This window comes from Hesperophylax consimilis, chromosome 12 (assembly GCF_061612785.1).
Source record: "Hesperophylax consimilis isolate HC1 chromosome 12, BYU_Hcon_1.0, whole genome shotgun sequence".
Lineage (NCBI taxonomy): Eukaryota > Metazoa > Arthropoda > Insecta > Trichoptera > Limnephilidae > Hesperophylax > Hesperophylax consimilis.
The window spans coordinates 19,323,477-19,341,079 of NC_142847.1; the positions used below are offsets into that span (position 1 = coordinate 19,323,477).

The 17,603-nt window shown below is 32.3% G+C and overlaps 1 protein-coding gene across 1 annotated transcript in view; it reads right to left on the reverse strand.

Annotated features, from left to right (window-relative positions):
- Positions 1-17,603, reverse strand: part of LOC149419289 (uncharacterized) — a 172,090-nt gene that overhangs the window by 58,706 nt on the left and 95,781 nt on the right. Inside the window, exon 3 of the mRNA XM_089638207.1 lies at positions 12,659-12,825. Within this exon, the coding sequence (XP_089494333.1) occupies positions 12,659-12,825 (167 nt within the window). The remainder of the gene's footprint in view (positions 1-12,658; positions 12,826-17,603) is intronic.

Here is a 17,603-nt window from a genome sequence, read left to right on the forward strand (position 1 = left end):
TTTAATATCTGACGTATTGTTTCTTAAAACTGTTTTTCTTTCTCGTCCGTTCAAAACTTTGAAGTAACTCAATCCATTAGAATTTACGTAAGGAATGAAAAGAAAATCCACTAATATTTTCATTAAATTTTCTTCCGCTTTCTTGAATTCCCGAGCTTACCTTTATTCAGTCATTTGGTCCATATTCTTAACTTGTTTCGCTTTATTAAAAAAAGCATTTCTTTTTTATTATTATTTCTTTCGGAAAACTCAAAATTTTCTTTTCTGCGACGTCAACCTCCTCAGTAATCTCAAGTGACAATAATTTCACGAATTCGCAATTTTTCCGACTCTTAATAATTCAATTTTGTTCAAAATCTTATAACGGAGGGGTCTTTACAATTGTATTTAAAGTCAGCTGTTTGTAAACATAGTAGCTAGAATCTTCACAGATTATTTTTTTTATTGCTGTAATGTTTGAAAGTTAGTGCGATTCCGTAAATGCCTAATACAGATAAAAGTGATATTGTATTGAATTATTAATACACTGGACTCCCTTGGACGGTTTCGAAATAACATGGGTTTTTATTCCTTGTATGTACTTAGTATTCAGAATATAACATACGCAAAGAGATATGCGGAAAGCGGAGCAAGAAATTTTTTTAAATCCAGTAAACTCGAAATTTTTAATAGAACTACTCCACAATCTCAAGATATCTTAAGGCGACGTAAGACCCTAATAACGGAGGTTGCTCAACGCTCCCATTTTAATTATTTCTGATGAACTTATTACTAAAATCTCAAATCTTTCTAAAGAGATCTGTTCGAATTTGATCCGAGTTTCAAACCAATTATAATTTATATAGAGTAACTGATTTAGAATACAGATGACGCTAGTTTACACCTTAAGGCAGCCAAATTATGTTATTTAAGCCCCAATTTTGATTGGGGAACTCAATTCTCTTCGATAGTTTCTAGCTAAAGGAACCCAAAGTGACAATTATATTTCGCTCTCCGTTGGTGGATTGATTTCCACAGGGTGTCGGTAGCAATATAAGCTTTGGAAAAAAGCAACAATAAATTCGGTGTAATTTCAACTTCCACAAAGTGTTTTATTTAAAGAGGAATCTACCCTTTTGTTCTTCAACCTAATTTAAACAAGATCCATACGGATATATGTTATTTATACTTAATATTAATAAAAATAGCACCCTTCCCTTGAAATATTTTATTTAAAACGATTTAAAAATATCATAAAAAGTTTTTCAACTATAAAATTAACGGTAAGCACCAGATTTTATTTTTCTTGTCGATGAATTAGTACCTTATAGAAGGTTCCCTCTACAAACATTTGAGATTTTAGAAATACGTTCATCGGAAATAAATAAAACAAACCACACGGAAAGATCAATTTTCTAGGCCGGCTAGGGCAAAAAAGTTCGTCCTATGCGCCGGGTCTCGAGCCGATATTGTTTTTACACGACTTCATCACGTATGTCGTTACGATTTCTACTTTATTAAGTCGCATATTTTTGTACACGACTGTTTCACTTACGTCGTTAAGATTCTGGATTTATTTTAGGGTGCTGTCCCGTCTTAAGTGATGAAAAATATGTTTTATCAAATGTGCCTACCTACGTGTTATTATGTTGATTGTAAATAATCATTGTTTTGTTTTTAAATAAAATCAAGATTAAAAAAACAACCATTAAATTGTTTTTTGACATCTTGAATTTATTTTTACACAAGGGAACCATTATATTATTTTTAGGTAAGTATACTTTATACACGGTATTGTAATTTACACACCGTGTAAAAATGGAGTCCAGTGTATTACGCAAATTATGTAATAAATGTAATTAACAACAAAAATGGCTTTAATATAAAATAAATATATTTCAACAAAATGATAGGGTGATAAAGAGCGAAAAAGAACGGTTTGGTATTTGTTCCACAATAGAGATAACCTAAAAAGTACCAACGGAAAGATAAAAATTATTGAATTTAATGATTGTGCAGAAACAAAAAAAAATATTTTGGTGAATGATTCTTAATAAAATCAAGCAGGAAAACCTCGGTCCGTTTTAAGATGAAACTATTTTAATGCATGTAATAAACGTTTAAGAGGAAGCCACAAGCCAAAATGTGTGGATTTTTGGAATGCCTTATATCGTCACGAATATAGGTAATAGGCATTAAAATCGCTAGCAAACGGAGTCTAGAATCGCTCAATTTCAAGTGCAAAGGTGTTTTTTTATTTATATAGTAAAATTTTTTATGATTAAGCAAAAAGTTAACCAAGGAAAACTGTCACAGATAATCCTAGCTATAATATTGTAGTTTTTAAAGTTTTTTCATACATGCGTTCATATAACTATATTGAAAATATATATTTTTTGTAGTTAGCTTTTATATTTTATATTGAGTAATTAAAAATTATATTTGAATTCTACTCAAGGAAAACGATAGGAAAAGCTTCAATTTATCTAAAGCATATTTTTGGCATTCATAATGTAAACCAATTCGTTATAAAGATTAATCGAAAACAGTGATTTAGCATTAAGCTTCGCCTTAAGATTGATAAAGCACTTCCAGATCAGTCAGCAAAGTATGTTCACTTTCCTTTAATATAAATTAAGATTTTTTTAATAATGCTGGGATAATTTTTAACCGGTTATTAAAACACTGAATTAGAGAATCCCGTAGTTCCACCGATTATGTGACCAGAATGTATATATAAAATATAAGGATTTTAGTCTCATAATATGACTCAAAACACTGAATAGATAACACAATAGAAATGTCTTTCATGTAGATTTGAATAGAAACAATGCCACCACTGTCTTAGTACATTTTGGTGCCATCCCATTTAGCATGCGCTCTGTCTTTCTTACATTGCCTGATATCTTGTATCTCAATTTCATGTATTTTATTTTATATTATAGAAACAAACAGTACATGATTTACAGAAATGAAACAATATACAGGAATAAGATATTTCATGTTGAGTACCTATGATACGTTTCCTTGAAATGTCTGCTAAGCGGTATGATTCTTCCTTAATTACCAGGTGACGTGTGTAGGTTATATGTGTAATGTATGTGTGAGTGTTTGTGTGTGCGTGTGTGTCTGTATGTATGCGCTTTGAATAGTTTAAATTATTGACAGATGCCACGTTTGAATTTGGGCAGAGAATCCGAAAAAAAATATTATTAATTTAATTATTTTTCACGTGAATTTATTTTAAAATAAGGATAATATATGTGCGATACATTCTAAATAACGTTTTTGTATACTTATTCACTAAGGAACTTTAGTCCCTTTTTTATTTTTGTGTTATCATTAATGAGCTTCTAACGTTAAAACCAATATTTTTTTAATGTTTAAAGTTAGTTTTATATTAAAAATATTTTCAAGGTTTTAATTTTTCGAGTCTCCCAAAATAGCACTATACTATGGACTTGACGTATGACGTCACCAGTCACCAGTCTCAAAAACCTTGTTTTTCAACCGGCGCTATATTTTGTACGGGAGTCGATACTTTTTTTATTCTTAAGATAATACGCATTTATCATTGAAGAACACTACGTAAAATGTTAGCACCTCGTCACGTATGTTATTGTATTGAACCAAAGTGCGAAAATACATCCATGTCCGGTTTTTTTCGCCAACTATTTGCCGGTGATTAAAAACCTGGATTACTACGAAAGAAAAAGACATTGTAGACCATAGATACATTACACACGTAGACTAGTTGAGACTACCAACCAAACTTTGTTTTTATTGTCATTTGATTTTACCTTTTATTCGTTTTAAATGACCATTTAAAACGAATAAATATGTACATACAAAAAACACATATATTCAGAATCTGCGTACATTGATTTATGCGAATTTATATTTATTATGCCACAATATTTTTTACTAGAGTTTCGTATCGTAAAGAAAAAAAAACAGCTTTTCGCCTCTTTTTGCTGCTCAATACCAAAAGGTTTCTAAAATGTAACAAATCTTCAATAATTAAATTAAATATCGAATTATCTGATTATTTCAAAACCAAGAATATTCAATAATTCTTATTTATTCTTTAATAGGTTTTCCGTCATCTTTATTGGGGAAGAAGCAAGATGAAGCTTTGCTATTTAGGTCTTTATTTAACAAGTTCTTTTTTTTAATATATACCACACCCCTCCTTGCAAAATTTCACCACTTTTCCGAAAAATTGCACAAAAAATACGCGTTTTTCGCCGAAAACTAACTCGAAATTTTCAGGTCGCTACTGAAGTGATATGTCTCAATCTACTTATCCTTGTAATATACTTCAAGCATGGGTAGTTTCTTGCTCCTTGTCATAAAGCTATATTAACATGGAAATGTAGGTTTTAGTGTAATGAAGAAACTGTAACTCGCATCATTTTGCCGACATTGCGAACCTCTAAGCAGGCCTGCTCAACATTCAGAAAGTATATTTTTATTTTGTTACCTGCATAATACATTCTCAACTCATTTTACAACACACTACGGGCCTTACATATAAAGTGTTTAAAATTTTACACAACTGATAAACAACCATTTATGTATCGTAAATGTCGACTTTTATTAAGGCGCTTATATTTTTATATTACAACAAATTGCATTTATGTGAAAATTTTACTTTTTTGTTTTATAATAAAAACTGATTAATAAAAACTTTACTTTTTAATAAAATATAAATAAGATTAATAAAAATTTTACTTTTTTGTTTTATAATAAAAACTGGTTAATAAAAACTGCATTTAGTGATGTTATGCACGCACGTAACAAGTGGTAATATTTTTTTTGTCTCGCAAGAAGGTACCAAAATGTTTAATTAATTTTGTCTCGCGAGAAGGCACCAAAATGTTGAGTTAATTGTTTGTCTCGCGAGGAGGCACCAAAATGTTTAATTATTTTTTTGTCTCGCGAGAAGGCACCAAAATGTTTAATAATTATTTGTCTCGCGAGAAGGCACCAAAATGTTTAATTATTTTTTTGTCTCGCGAGAAGGCACCAAAATGTTTAATAATTTTTTTGTCTCGCGAGAAGACACCAAAATGTTTAATTATTTTTTTGTCTTGCGAGACGGCACCAAAATGTTTAATTATTTTTTTGTCTCGCGAGAAGGCACCAAAATTTTTAAATTAATTTTTTGTATCGCAAGAAGGCACCAAAATGTTTAATTATTTTTTTTCCGTATTTTATGAGCATTTCTGTACATTATGATATTATAAAAATTCATTGAAATATTTAAGTGTTTTTTTTATACAATTATTAGTATTAAATGCACTTGACTAATAAGATGCTCAATTAGCTATAAACAACGTGTTATTCGACACAGCGACTTATTTACTGTATGTAGGATTAAAAATCGCTTTTAATTTAAAATATATGTTATGATTCTTTATTTATTTAGGAAGCCGGTCTGGGTACTAACACCGCTGCCACAGGTTTCACCAAGAAAATGGTTCGCTACGTTTGGTGACTTAGCAGGGGTGTGCGGGTTCATGGAGTAAGGTTTGTCCAAATCTTGGCATCGGACGCGTTTGCTCATCAGCAGCGTGACGGGCCGGATTGGGAGAGGGCGGTTAAGGGAAACCATTTGACCTCTTGATCCGGACTCTCTCGACTCATCGCATTGTACCGCAGTAGGGGGGATGGATTCATACGTCCGTCACTGATCCCCCGATTCTTACCCATCTCTCATACATTTTCCGTCCTAGATCTTCAGCTCCTTTCTTTCCTTAAAAAACCCTCTACACAGCATCGTCAAATTTTCCATAGGCCCTGAAGGATTAGGGCCTCTCGTATGGAGTTAATGAAAAAAAATAAAAATTATTATTGTCTAGCAGACCTTCAATTTATCTCTCTGTCTTAGAAAACAGAAATGTTGCGCTCGAGTGAGCATTACATAATATAGCGTTTAGTTTCATGACAATAATTGTTTATTATGTCTTGTTAGCTGTAGCTCTGCGATATTTAAATACGAGAATAAAACAATGTATGGTTACCCCAACAAAGTCCTACTAAATAAAGACTGTTGACACATTACATAAATATTTAACGCTGTAAAACAGGGCCCCTGAGGCCGTTGTATTGTAAAACCCTTTATGAACGAATTAAAAATGGGCAGAACCAATAGAAATGTAACAACGATGAAATGTCTAGCATTAGTAATAGCTTTCGTAGATTGTTCTAGACTTAAGAATTAGAGTTGTTTCTATATTCTTGAGTACGACATGGAAATGTGTACACCAAACCAAGCATTAACCTTAGAGCCACAATTGGAGTTGTGGAAACTTGTTCCACTATTAGAAGAATTTTTAGTTTTAGCGTTGGGAGGGTTGTTGGTCAGTTGGAGGTCAAAAATCGAATCCTATTTTTTCGCTTCATGTCTCATCTAAATGTAATAAATTAATGGCATAGACAAGGAAGATTGATTCCTGGAGATTGAAATGTGCATATAAATAGGCTGACTAACTAACAAACCACAGACGTAGGCCACACATTTCTATGTTCCTGACATTCACTATAACATCGATGGTTCTCGATGATTATCTCGATCATCTACAGCATTGACTGTTTTATCTCCTGGCCTACAGGACTAACATGCAAATGGTCATTCCGGTGGGTAGATTTTTCTTTTTAAGCGAAATACGTAGGCATCTTTCTTTAAATGTAATAAATAAATTTTTCACAAATTAAATAGCCTTTTGTGTGTTTTTTTTCCATTTCGCAAAATCGAATCGTTGCGTTACTTGAAATTACATTACCATAGTTAGTGAGTTCCAAGTATATCCCAACCGTGATCTTTCTCATCTCCTTACCTTGCCCATATCCTGAAACTTCGTTCAAATTCAAAAACATTCCTCGAATTGGAAATGCTATCATCCTATCGGGCAGTTGAGACTCTTTTCATTTAAAAATCTACATTGAAAGTTATAACATTGATCTCATATATCATTCTTTATATTTGCCCCAATGTCCCCTTAAAATATCTCTACCCACTTTCAAACGAAATAATTGATATTTTCTTGCCACGAAACTTTGGCGGTGTTTTCCCCGCGATTTCCTTTCAGTGGATTCAATGGAAAACCTTCCTCGTCATGTATCACGTCTGCCGAAAAGCCGCCAGATCCCATTTTTCAGCCGGAAATAAATAGAAACGCAAATAAATACCCGTCAGATGCAATCAGCCGCTTTTGGTGGCCAGCCGGACGGAAAGCTTATCAGAAATGAAAAAAAAGGATTAAAAAAAATGACATGCGGGGTATATACACCGCGTCACTAATTTGTTTACTTTTATTTTCCGCTTTATCGAGAACTACAAAATTGTTTGAAATTGAACTGCTAATCTCACAAGCGTAAATTTAGTTTTGGATTTTGTAAACAACTTTATTTATCTGTTTATGGCATCATGTTTTTTTTAAGTCATTGACTTATGTTATTTTTTTAATGATAAACTAATGTTTATAAGAAAAGGTTTTATGCATATTATAAAGGATAACAAATAATTATAAGCAATAATTAGTCGCCTCAAATATCAATATAAATTGAAAATATCTCCCGATATAAAATTAATGCCGCCAACGGGAATTGAACCCGTACCTTCTGATGTCCGGTCAGATACTCTGAACTGCTGAGCTATGTTGGCTTATTTTCAACCCGCCAAATAATTCAAAATTTACTTGTACCTCAATCAAAAATTACTGCTCATTATATTTTTTTCCTAATTATTTGTTATCCTTTATGTTAGACATAAAACCTTGTCTTATAAATATTAGTTTATCATTAAAAAAATAATAATATTTGACAAGTCAAAATATTTCACCCAACAAATGTAGACATAATATGTCTCGATGCCATCTAGTGGGAAATTTAGCACTTACAAAGACTTTCCTACAAAAATAAAGGTGGTTTACAAGTGAAAGATATTTTCAATTAGTATTGATATTTCAGGCGACTAATTATTGCTTATAATTATTCATTGGTTTGTGGACTATATCTCATCAATATGGTCAAATCTTATTCCGTAATTGACAAATATGTGGTTTTTTTAGTTTTTGAATTCAAATACATTTATAATTCAAATTACAATACTACGCTTCTCTTTTAACTATCCCGCAGCCAAGTGGGGGAGTAGGGAGTACCCAAAATTACTATCCTCCTTATGTTAGCTTAAATACTTGATATACCATTTTAGTATTTTACGTATTCTACGCAAATACATTAATAAGTGACTCAATAATTGGAATTTCTACAGTTTAAAAGCCCATAAGACAGAAAAATGCATTGGGTCGTCGGATGACCCACTTGGTTACAGACGTTTTGTTTGGCATCTTGGCCTGTCAAGAGTTTTAAGCAATGCTTGTGTTGAAAAGCGGAGTGTATATTAATATACACGTTTACATAAAAAAGGTTGCGTGATTATGATTTTTGTTTTATTTTATTGGAAAACCCAACGATTTTCAATATTTTATAAGGTAAGGCTATAATATGTACAATAATTGAATGTATAATTGGTTTTCTCTTGTGTTTCTGAATTATCAGTGATTATAAAAGTAAAAATAATTACAATAGCGTATGGGGGTGTGATCCGGGAGGGAGGGGAAGGGAATGGATCAGTTCTGTTATTTGTATTATTATTTATTTATTACACGCCCTAGTGGGATAGTAAAATTAATAATAAATAAGATTAATAAAATATTAATTAATAAATTAAAATAATCTAAATTAATAATTAATGAATAAATTAATTAATAAATATATTAATTAATTAATTAATAAAATAAATAAAATTAAATAAATTAATATAATAAAATTAATAAATTAATTAAAAAATAAATTAATTAAACATAAATTAATATAAAATTAAAATTAATCTAAATTAATTATATTAAATAATTAATGAATTAAAAATTACAATATATTATACAAAATTATAATCCCTAAATTAATCCCAAACAGGTTGCCTTGGGAACGATAATTTCCCTCGGGTCATATTTTACCTTTGGGGATGCTGTGTGAGGGGTATTTTTATAAGAAAGGGAAGGAGAGAAAGTTAAGGAAGGAAAAATAAATTAAGTGGTGGTTAGGTATCCAAGGATAAGTGTGTCCAGGTGTGACAGAAATACGAATATATCCCTCTCACTACGGCGCAAGGCGATGGGTTAAGGGGTCATAACCAGCGGACGAGAATTCAAATTTCGTTAAAAGACGGTCTCGCGATCGGACGTTTTTTTAGAACGAGACTGAAACACCGAATTCATTCCTCTGCGAGCCGTAAATCCGCGCGGCTGACAAAAACTACAGCATGGTTCCGATGAAATAACAATTATTGTTGATGATTTATCGGTTGTAGCTTTCTTCCTAATAAGTAGTTACATACATATTTGTAAATTATACGTCCGAGAGCGTAAACATAAATAAATACAAATGCAGTGCGTTGACATGGTAGATATAAAAAAAATCAAATATTTGATTAATTTGATTTTTTTTAATTTATTTTACATAGGTTTTCCAAAAGTGAGTAAAAATCTTTTGTTTTACATATTTATTCGTTTTTCCGAAAGGTATTACCGGTAAGTTTTATTTCTAATACTTATCTTTAAAGTATTACTTGATTTGATATGTATGACATTGAAAAGAGGGTTTATTCCTTACAACTGAAGTAGTATATATATTAAAACTAGGTTTTATTTCCAACTATTTTCTACGGTACCTACCTACATATGTAGTTATGCGGTTGCATAATATTGTATCGCTTTCATGGTTAACGGAGCGACCTGACTCGTATAATTTTCGAAATATTATTAAATTCACGAGGTTAATTTCGATTGAAAAATCATAGGTTTGTATGTCAAACATAACCTCGTCTTTTTTCCTAAAACAAGAAGCTCAATTCACAATATGACATTATGAAACTGACAAACGTTAACACAAAAAATATTAAATATGTTAAATTATACCAATATAATAGTGAATTGTATAGTAAAATAGAAATTATGAAAAATAAAATGATTTGAATCGCACATCACGAATCAAAATTCATCTGGTTCGTGGCACTTTTTGACCACCAATCACAAACAGTTTCACGTACTTTGGCATAAGTTTTAACATTTATACATGAAACATCGATGACAGACATAAACTCCTGATAGTCCATAGTTGATTCTTTTCCTTGGATATTAAACAACAAAAAATTTTCTCCAAATGTTATAAAAAATATGTGCTTATTCTGACTGATTTTTTCGAACGACCCTGTAGCATTTAAGTACGTACAATGTACACGGATAATTAAATATCGCTAACCTTTGTTTTTTTTGAAAATATATCTCCCACGTACGTTTTTGATGTCGTAATTTGTGTTTTCTAATAAAACTTTTGTTCCAAGGGTATTTTCCTCCCCATTTTTAAGCGAGGAATTTCTTTAAAATGTTATTAACTAGACCGGCGTGGACAAGACGTCCGCTTGCCGCCCGGTCGCGGCGGGTAATGTCAATATTTCGTCTTGTGCCGAGTTAATAAAAATGCGCAAACGCGAATCGAAATTAATTACTATTATATACTTTAAGAATATATTTTTTGGTCATAAATTATTTCTAATGTTTCAATAATCTCTTGGTAAATTATTTTTGTAAAAAAATCTGAACTATACCAATTTGTAAGACCATGAATAAATAGTCAAATTGAGGGATTTTCGTCACAAAACGCGTGTTCGGATTTATTTATTAGTAATTTTATTCGAAATAAAAACAAAATTCTTATACATACTTATGATAGATAATTTATTGATGGTTTATACTGTATTATTATATGATTTGAAATATTTGTTGTATAATACAAATTCACCTTTGAAAATGCAACAAATCTGCGCATCGTCCAACGGTAACACTTTATTATGATATGAAAATAATATTATTTTTCAAAATTTAACATACTACTTTAATAGATAAAATAACGATCTTTCGAAAACAATTTGTGTTTTTTTCTAGAAATGTGTCCATACGTCTAAAACTGGCCTCAAAATGCCAAATTTCAGGTCAAGTCTACCTATTTCGCCTTAAGAGTGACTAGTTGAAGAGATCAAAGCGTCTCCCAAATCAAGATCTCCCGATCTGGCAACCCACGTATTTGGTGGGCAGGCGCATCCTGAACAAACATCACCTGACGAACCCGGACACCCCTGTTAAGTCACCAAACATAACAAACTAATGTGCGTGGCCTATGACAGAGTTGTTTGTTATTAATTAAATAGTGCCCCGGGTGGCTGTACCCAAATTCTTCTCCCAAATTGTGAATTGTTTAGAGTAGGTAATATGTATTGTGTGAATGTTATTTATTGATTTCAGGTTTGAAGTTGTGAGGTGTGGTGTTGAATAAATCGAATTCACTGAACGCGGTAAATGAATGTGTTTTTGTTTCGAATGTTGCATTGAGGAATACTTAATGTGTGGGTTGTCTGATGAGAACTCTTAATTGAATTGATATGAATACTACTCGAAATCAAGTGCAGAGAATAATGTGAATTGATGAAAATTAGACACTGTATATGCCAGGTTGCAGGTATGTAGTAGTACTATCTATCCCGTGAGAAATCAGTATGATGGTTATACTTCTACCAAAAACATTAGAGGGTTCCCTAGAGGCGAGTGCGGAATAGCAAGCCTCCGACGAAGTAGACATCACGTCAAAATAAGTTTGTTTCTTATTTTCTCTATTTAATTAATCATCACCAAAATTTCCCGTGAAACCGTAAGATTTGTAAGTAGGTACTTTAATACCTACCTACTTGAGGCTCCGTGGTAAGTATTGAAAAGGGAGAAGAAGTTGGTTTGAAATTGAGATATGTAAATACACAAGTTAGAGGGAGCGAGCAAATATAAAAAATATTATTACTAGGCGAACGCAAAAATATTTAATATATCATGACTTATTTAAATAGAACAAAGCCCCCTCAAGAAACACTGTGGTTTTTTTCAAACCTTTATCATATCAAATAACAAAACCAGAACTGTGTTTAATACTTTCGGAGCATACTTTGCCTTTTTTTCTATCGAGGAAATTTCGTATAATTATTTTTTTAACTTCTGTAAATGCATATAGATTATCTTTAAAAAATATTTAATATCATTTTTTATATTCTTAAAAGTTTAAAACACAGGGCACTCGCAGACGAGAGACGTGAGTTGCAGTGACAGTTGGAAACTATTCCAGAATTCATTCAAAAAAGTCTCCCTAGTGTCGCTCGTGTGCGAACCTCCGTAACATATACTTTTACATAGATTTTTATGCCCGAAACTGTTGCAATGAAACTGTCCCCGTACCGAAAGTCTCTCATCTGCGGGTGCTCTTAAAGTATCCAAGGGAAGTAATATTATATTTCGGTAGAAATTTGAAATTATAAGCCGTATATTTTATGTTACATTTTTTTTAAATTAAAAATAAAGTAGTATGCAATTTGTCCAAATAAATATCATTATCTCAATGACCATTCTTTTTTCAATTTTTTTTTCGAATAAGTACCATAATATTGAAAAAAAAACGATAACAAATGTCCAATTAAGCACGACGATTTCACATTATTTGAAAAAAAAAGTTTAGTGAGCCATTAAAACGGCCACCATCTTAAAACGGAACCGAAACGCAAAAACAAAAATCATACCTGCTGGCCGTGTGTGTACTGTACGGCGGTGACCAGGCAAGAGGCGGCGGAGCGGGAGGCCGCGCGCGCCCCTTGAAGCGCTGCTGCCGGGTACTGGGCCTGCGCTTGCTGCGTGCCGAGCTGCAGGGCGGCCGCCTCGAGGGACCCCGCCCTGGCGAGACCCGGGGCTGCAACATACAATACATCATGCATAACTTCAAAGATTTACTCCCTAGTGAATTGAATATAATTCTTCATTTTCAAATACATTTCGAACGCATTGAAAAAGTGGAGTCCTAGAATTAGTAAAAAGTCTGATTGAAGTCATAGAATTAAATCATTTATTTACAACACAATCCAATAACAGAAAAAGTAATTTATTACTCCTTTTTTATCAAAAAATATGCGTTATATAAATAAATATTGTTAATTATTATTTTTTTGGTAAATTAGTGTTTAAGACAAGATTTTTTATGCATAGCACAAAGGGTAACAATTATTTTACAAGCAATAATATTATTTTATAAGCAAAAATGTAACAAGCAGTAATTGTTGAATGAAACACTAATATATATTGAATTATTTCGCGGATAAGAGATACCTAAGCCGCCATAGCTCAGTGGTCAGAGCTGTCGACCGGAAATCGAAAGGACACGGGTTCAAGTCCCGTTGGCGTCATGTATATTTTATCAGAAGATTTTTCAATGTGGATGAGTGTTTCAGGCTAATAATTATTGCTTGTAAAATAAATATTTTTAATATATTTAAATGTATGACATCAATTTTTTAAACTAGTTGTAGTTATTTTTTTTAAATACCCCAAACTAGGCAAATGCCCGAACCATGCTTTTAACATAATACAAATAAGAACACATAAAATAATACAATACACGTATCATACGTATATTGTATTATTTTCACGTATGTAGTAAAACTAATAAAAATAATATACACAAAATAATAATTTTAAAAGAATAAATGATATAAAAACTGCCTCCGGTGTGGATGGACAATTCCTGAGAAGTCATGTTGAATAACAGCACTCGTAATACGTTTAATACGTTAAATACGTTACATACGTTAAATACGTTTCTTGATGCTAATTAATATCTTTCTTGAGATTAACCCCTGCTTAGGGAGGGAATTTAAAGAGTCTACTCTCAGTCCTGAGAGTAAACTCTGATCTTCCTTGTTCTAAAACCACCATTCATAGTTAAAAAATTGTTTGAAATAGCCTTAACGTGTATGGTCACCAGATAGGAAAAGTAATTTAGTTTCCACCTTCCTCTTACTCGTCTTTTTCCCCTCCTCACTACCTTTATCCTCACAACATACCCTGATTTAAGATGCCTTAGTCCCACTGGAACCAGTTGGTACTCTTGTGCGGTATTCATGTTTTAAAAAAGAAGAATTGAAGCTCTTTGCAGATTTTAGAATCCAATATTGAAACATTTTTTTTCATACTATTTGGTAACGTGGACCTAATAATAAGTGGAAATAAAAATAAGAAAAACCTTATTCCACCGGTATTTCATTGTAAGGTGCTCCGAACTGGCGTCATCGATCCCTTCGGCACCGGTGCGTAGTCGGGAAACACGCCAAACATTTGTACACGGTTGACATTTGTCACATGAGAGTGGGTCGTTTTACGATTCGTACTTGAGTTCACCAGCTTGGCTGGCCTCTGTGTTTCTTCCCTCCTACAACACTGGCCTTCAAGACCATTCACAGCATCCCCATAGATGACATAGGCCCTCAGGAAATTATTTTCCTCAAGACCTTCTGAGTGGAGTCAACGTAAAAATAAAACAATACATTAAAAGATACGGTTGTATTTCTTGAATAATGTGTTTTTGAAAAATGTTTTGTCGATTAGTTTTTAAGAACAGTATTTTTAGGATTTTAAATTTATGTATTTGATCTTTCCTTTTTATTCTTCGATGTATTTCTTAATTGTGTTAAGTTTTAAAAGTGTAAAGCTGTTTTGCGGTTTTCACGCATTAGCCAGTTTGAGAAAATAATATTTTTGAGTTGGCGTACCTACAACTTTTTCAGTAATGATTATTTTGATCTTGCACATCAAGCTTCCAGATGGCATGTACAGAATGTCAGCAATATTAAAGAAAGCACGACATAAATACTATAGGCACTGCAATAGTAACACAGGGGTATATACTCATATTTACTAGTTTGAGTACGGAGAGGAGCACTAGAGATAATTACTATGATGGGCATATTGTAAGTAGCGTACTAGATTATTTGTATCATTTTATTAAATACAATATTTTTGTATCATTTGAGATTACACATAGGATGCATAAATCAGTATTTCATCAAATATGTATGTTTTCCAAATTGACAATTAATTATTTATTTCTCTACGTTTTTTAAATTAATTATCATTCACGATTGCCAAGAGTTAGTAGTTAAGATTATGTACTAATTAGAAATGAACCTAGTTTCATTATCGTACTGTAAACAAATTAAAGTTATTTCCCTATATTGTGACCTTCAGGTGGAGGGGTGAGGCTCTCCACTAGCAAGCTCGAAGTCGCGGATTCAAATCCCGGCGTGAGCAAGTAAATGTGAAATGATTATTTTGATTTGTGTTAGTTCCTCATAAAAAAATAATAAATAGTATATTTTCGGCACGTTACAGAGTAGAAGATACTGTCAGTATCGCCCTGGTGTAAGACCACCATTAAGAATTGAAACTTTGCTTGAAATGGGTTTGGCCTATTTGGTGACCAGATCTGAATAGCCAAGTACTTCCCCACCTTATACTTTTTTTACAGTTTACCGTTTGTTCGAGGAACGAACAAGGGTTGGGATAGCCTATTTTAAAGGGCTATTCCACATAAATAAAGCACGGATAAAGCCTATGGCTTATGACAGGCGAATGCGTAAGGTTAATTCACAGTCAGCTTACCGGGTGGCGAACGAAATCTGCATCTCGAGAATCATCTATCAGCACTGGAACGGTGATTTTTGTACGGTAGCACTCGTTATGTTGAATTGGATTGCGATAGTTGCGATAAAATACGTTTAAGGGATTATTCCGATAAATAACCAGTGATAGTACACACATTGGTTTTGACAAGACGAACGTTTCGATGCGATTGTACGGCTCACGGCACTCCGTGATTATAGTTGACGTGTGTGAATTCAAACTGTACAGTTCAAAATCTGACCATACTATTGGTCAGCACACGGCCTGTCAAAAGCAAATCGGCGTGACGGAACAACCGTTAAATATTAATTCATTGCTCTATTTTTCGATGAAAATGCTTGCTAAGAAAATTCTTGATTATGGTAATAATCTGACTAAAAATAGTTCGTTCCACACCACTGACAACTGTACCAAATAATTTTACAGCCAGCCGTACTAAAGTACAAATCACAGAGATTCCTTAGAAATATGAAGAATCGTGCCATTTCATTCTAACACGTCGCTGAAACCGAGACAGATGTTCCATTACATAAAATGGCCCTATGCACCTATACAAATACATTCTACGACTTTTAGTCACTATTATTATGTTCCAGCATATCCACCACTGTTAGTTACAAAAACCACTGAACAGAAAATTCTTAGATCTGTGATCTATGCCGATTTGAAAGAATGAATCATACTTTAGGTGAAATTGATAAAAAAAAATTATTCAGTAAAAATCGCCATACAATAAAAATTATCATACAATACAATTAGAGGCGCTATTATGTACTAATATCTTGTCGAAATGTGTTCCACTATCAGAATGCGATATTTTTATTATTTCGCTTTTTGTCTCATCTATATATAATAACAATTTATGTTATTATGAAATCGTAATCTGGTCCTAGACGAAAGGTTTTACATAAACTTTGTACCTAGTCGAAAGATCTTGAATAAAACTCAGTTTCTTTCAAATATAAAATTTTATGGCTACGTTTTTAGCTAATAAAAATTCCTTTGCAAGATGTGCGAAGGTGAAACATTATATAACATTTTTTTATTCACTCTTTATATTTTATATGGGTACCTACAAACGTTTTAGTATTCGCATAGAATTGGGCTTCTTTCCTGATTGCTATTTCCAACAAATCTCCATTTAATTTGAGAATAAAACTAAATTCAGGTTTTTGGCATTTTTTTTGTGAAATAAATACTTAACAATATCTTATCTTTACAGGGGGAAAAGTTGGGTTAAGAAAGACAAAATTTTATGGTAGATGGTAGAAAGTGTCCCTTTTGTTTTGCTTTGTAAATTACATTGTATTGGTGATTATAAATGAGAAAAACTTTGTTATTTAATAGTCCGGTTAATCCGGCAGTAGTTTTACAAGTTATGGACTAGTAGTGGTAAATATCATATACATAATAGCATTTACCCGAAGTATTTTCACAAGCGATTCCTGAGCGTACTAGGAATTAAAAAATGAATGTCATTTCGCTGATTTGTTTTTTTTTTCAATAAAAAACAAAATATATAGGTTTTCTATCTCACACGTGATATGAGCTCTGTCTCGTGTATTACCGTGCTGCGAGAACGAGACGGAGTGCGTATCAAGTGATCCGATATCGTGCCCAACTACCAGAGGCGAGGTGTGATGGTTTTTTTTTTTAATTGAAAAAAAAAAAATTTCATCGGACAGTAAAATGAAATCAAAGTTACTAACTCCAAATACTTAAATTTTTTACTGTATAAAAAAATAATAGCAAAGAAGATTTTGGGTTACATTCCTACAAAAAAATCTTACCAATACTTTACTGCCAGTTTAATGCATATCATGTTTGGTCAAAATATTATGCATTCGGATATTTATTTATCGAATAACGCCCTTTTCATCCTACTTTAAATAGGAATATTTAAAATTATTACATTTTTGTACATAACAGATCTGCCTAAGTTACAATCTTTTGTATTTGTTTAGTGATAAACTAAAGATGTCCACTATGTAAATATTGTTTAAGTATATATAGTAT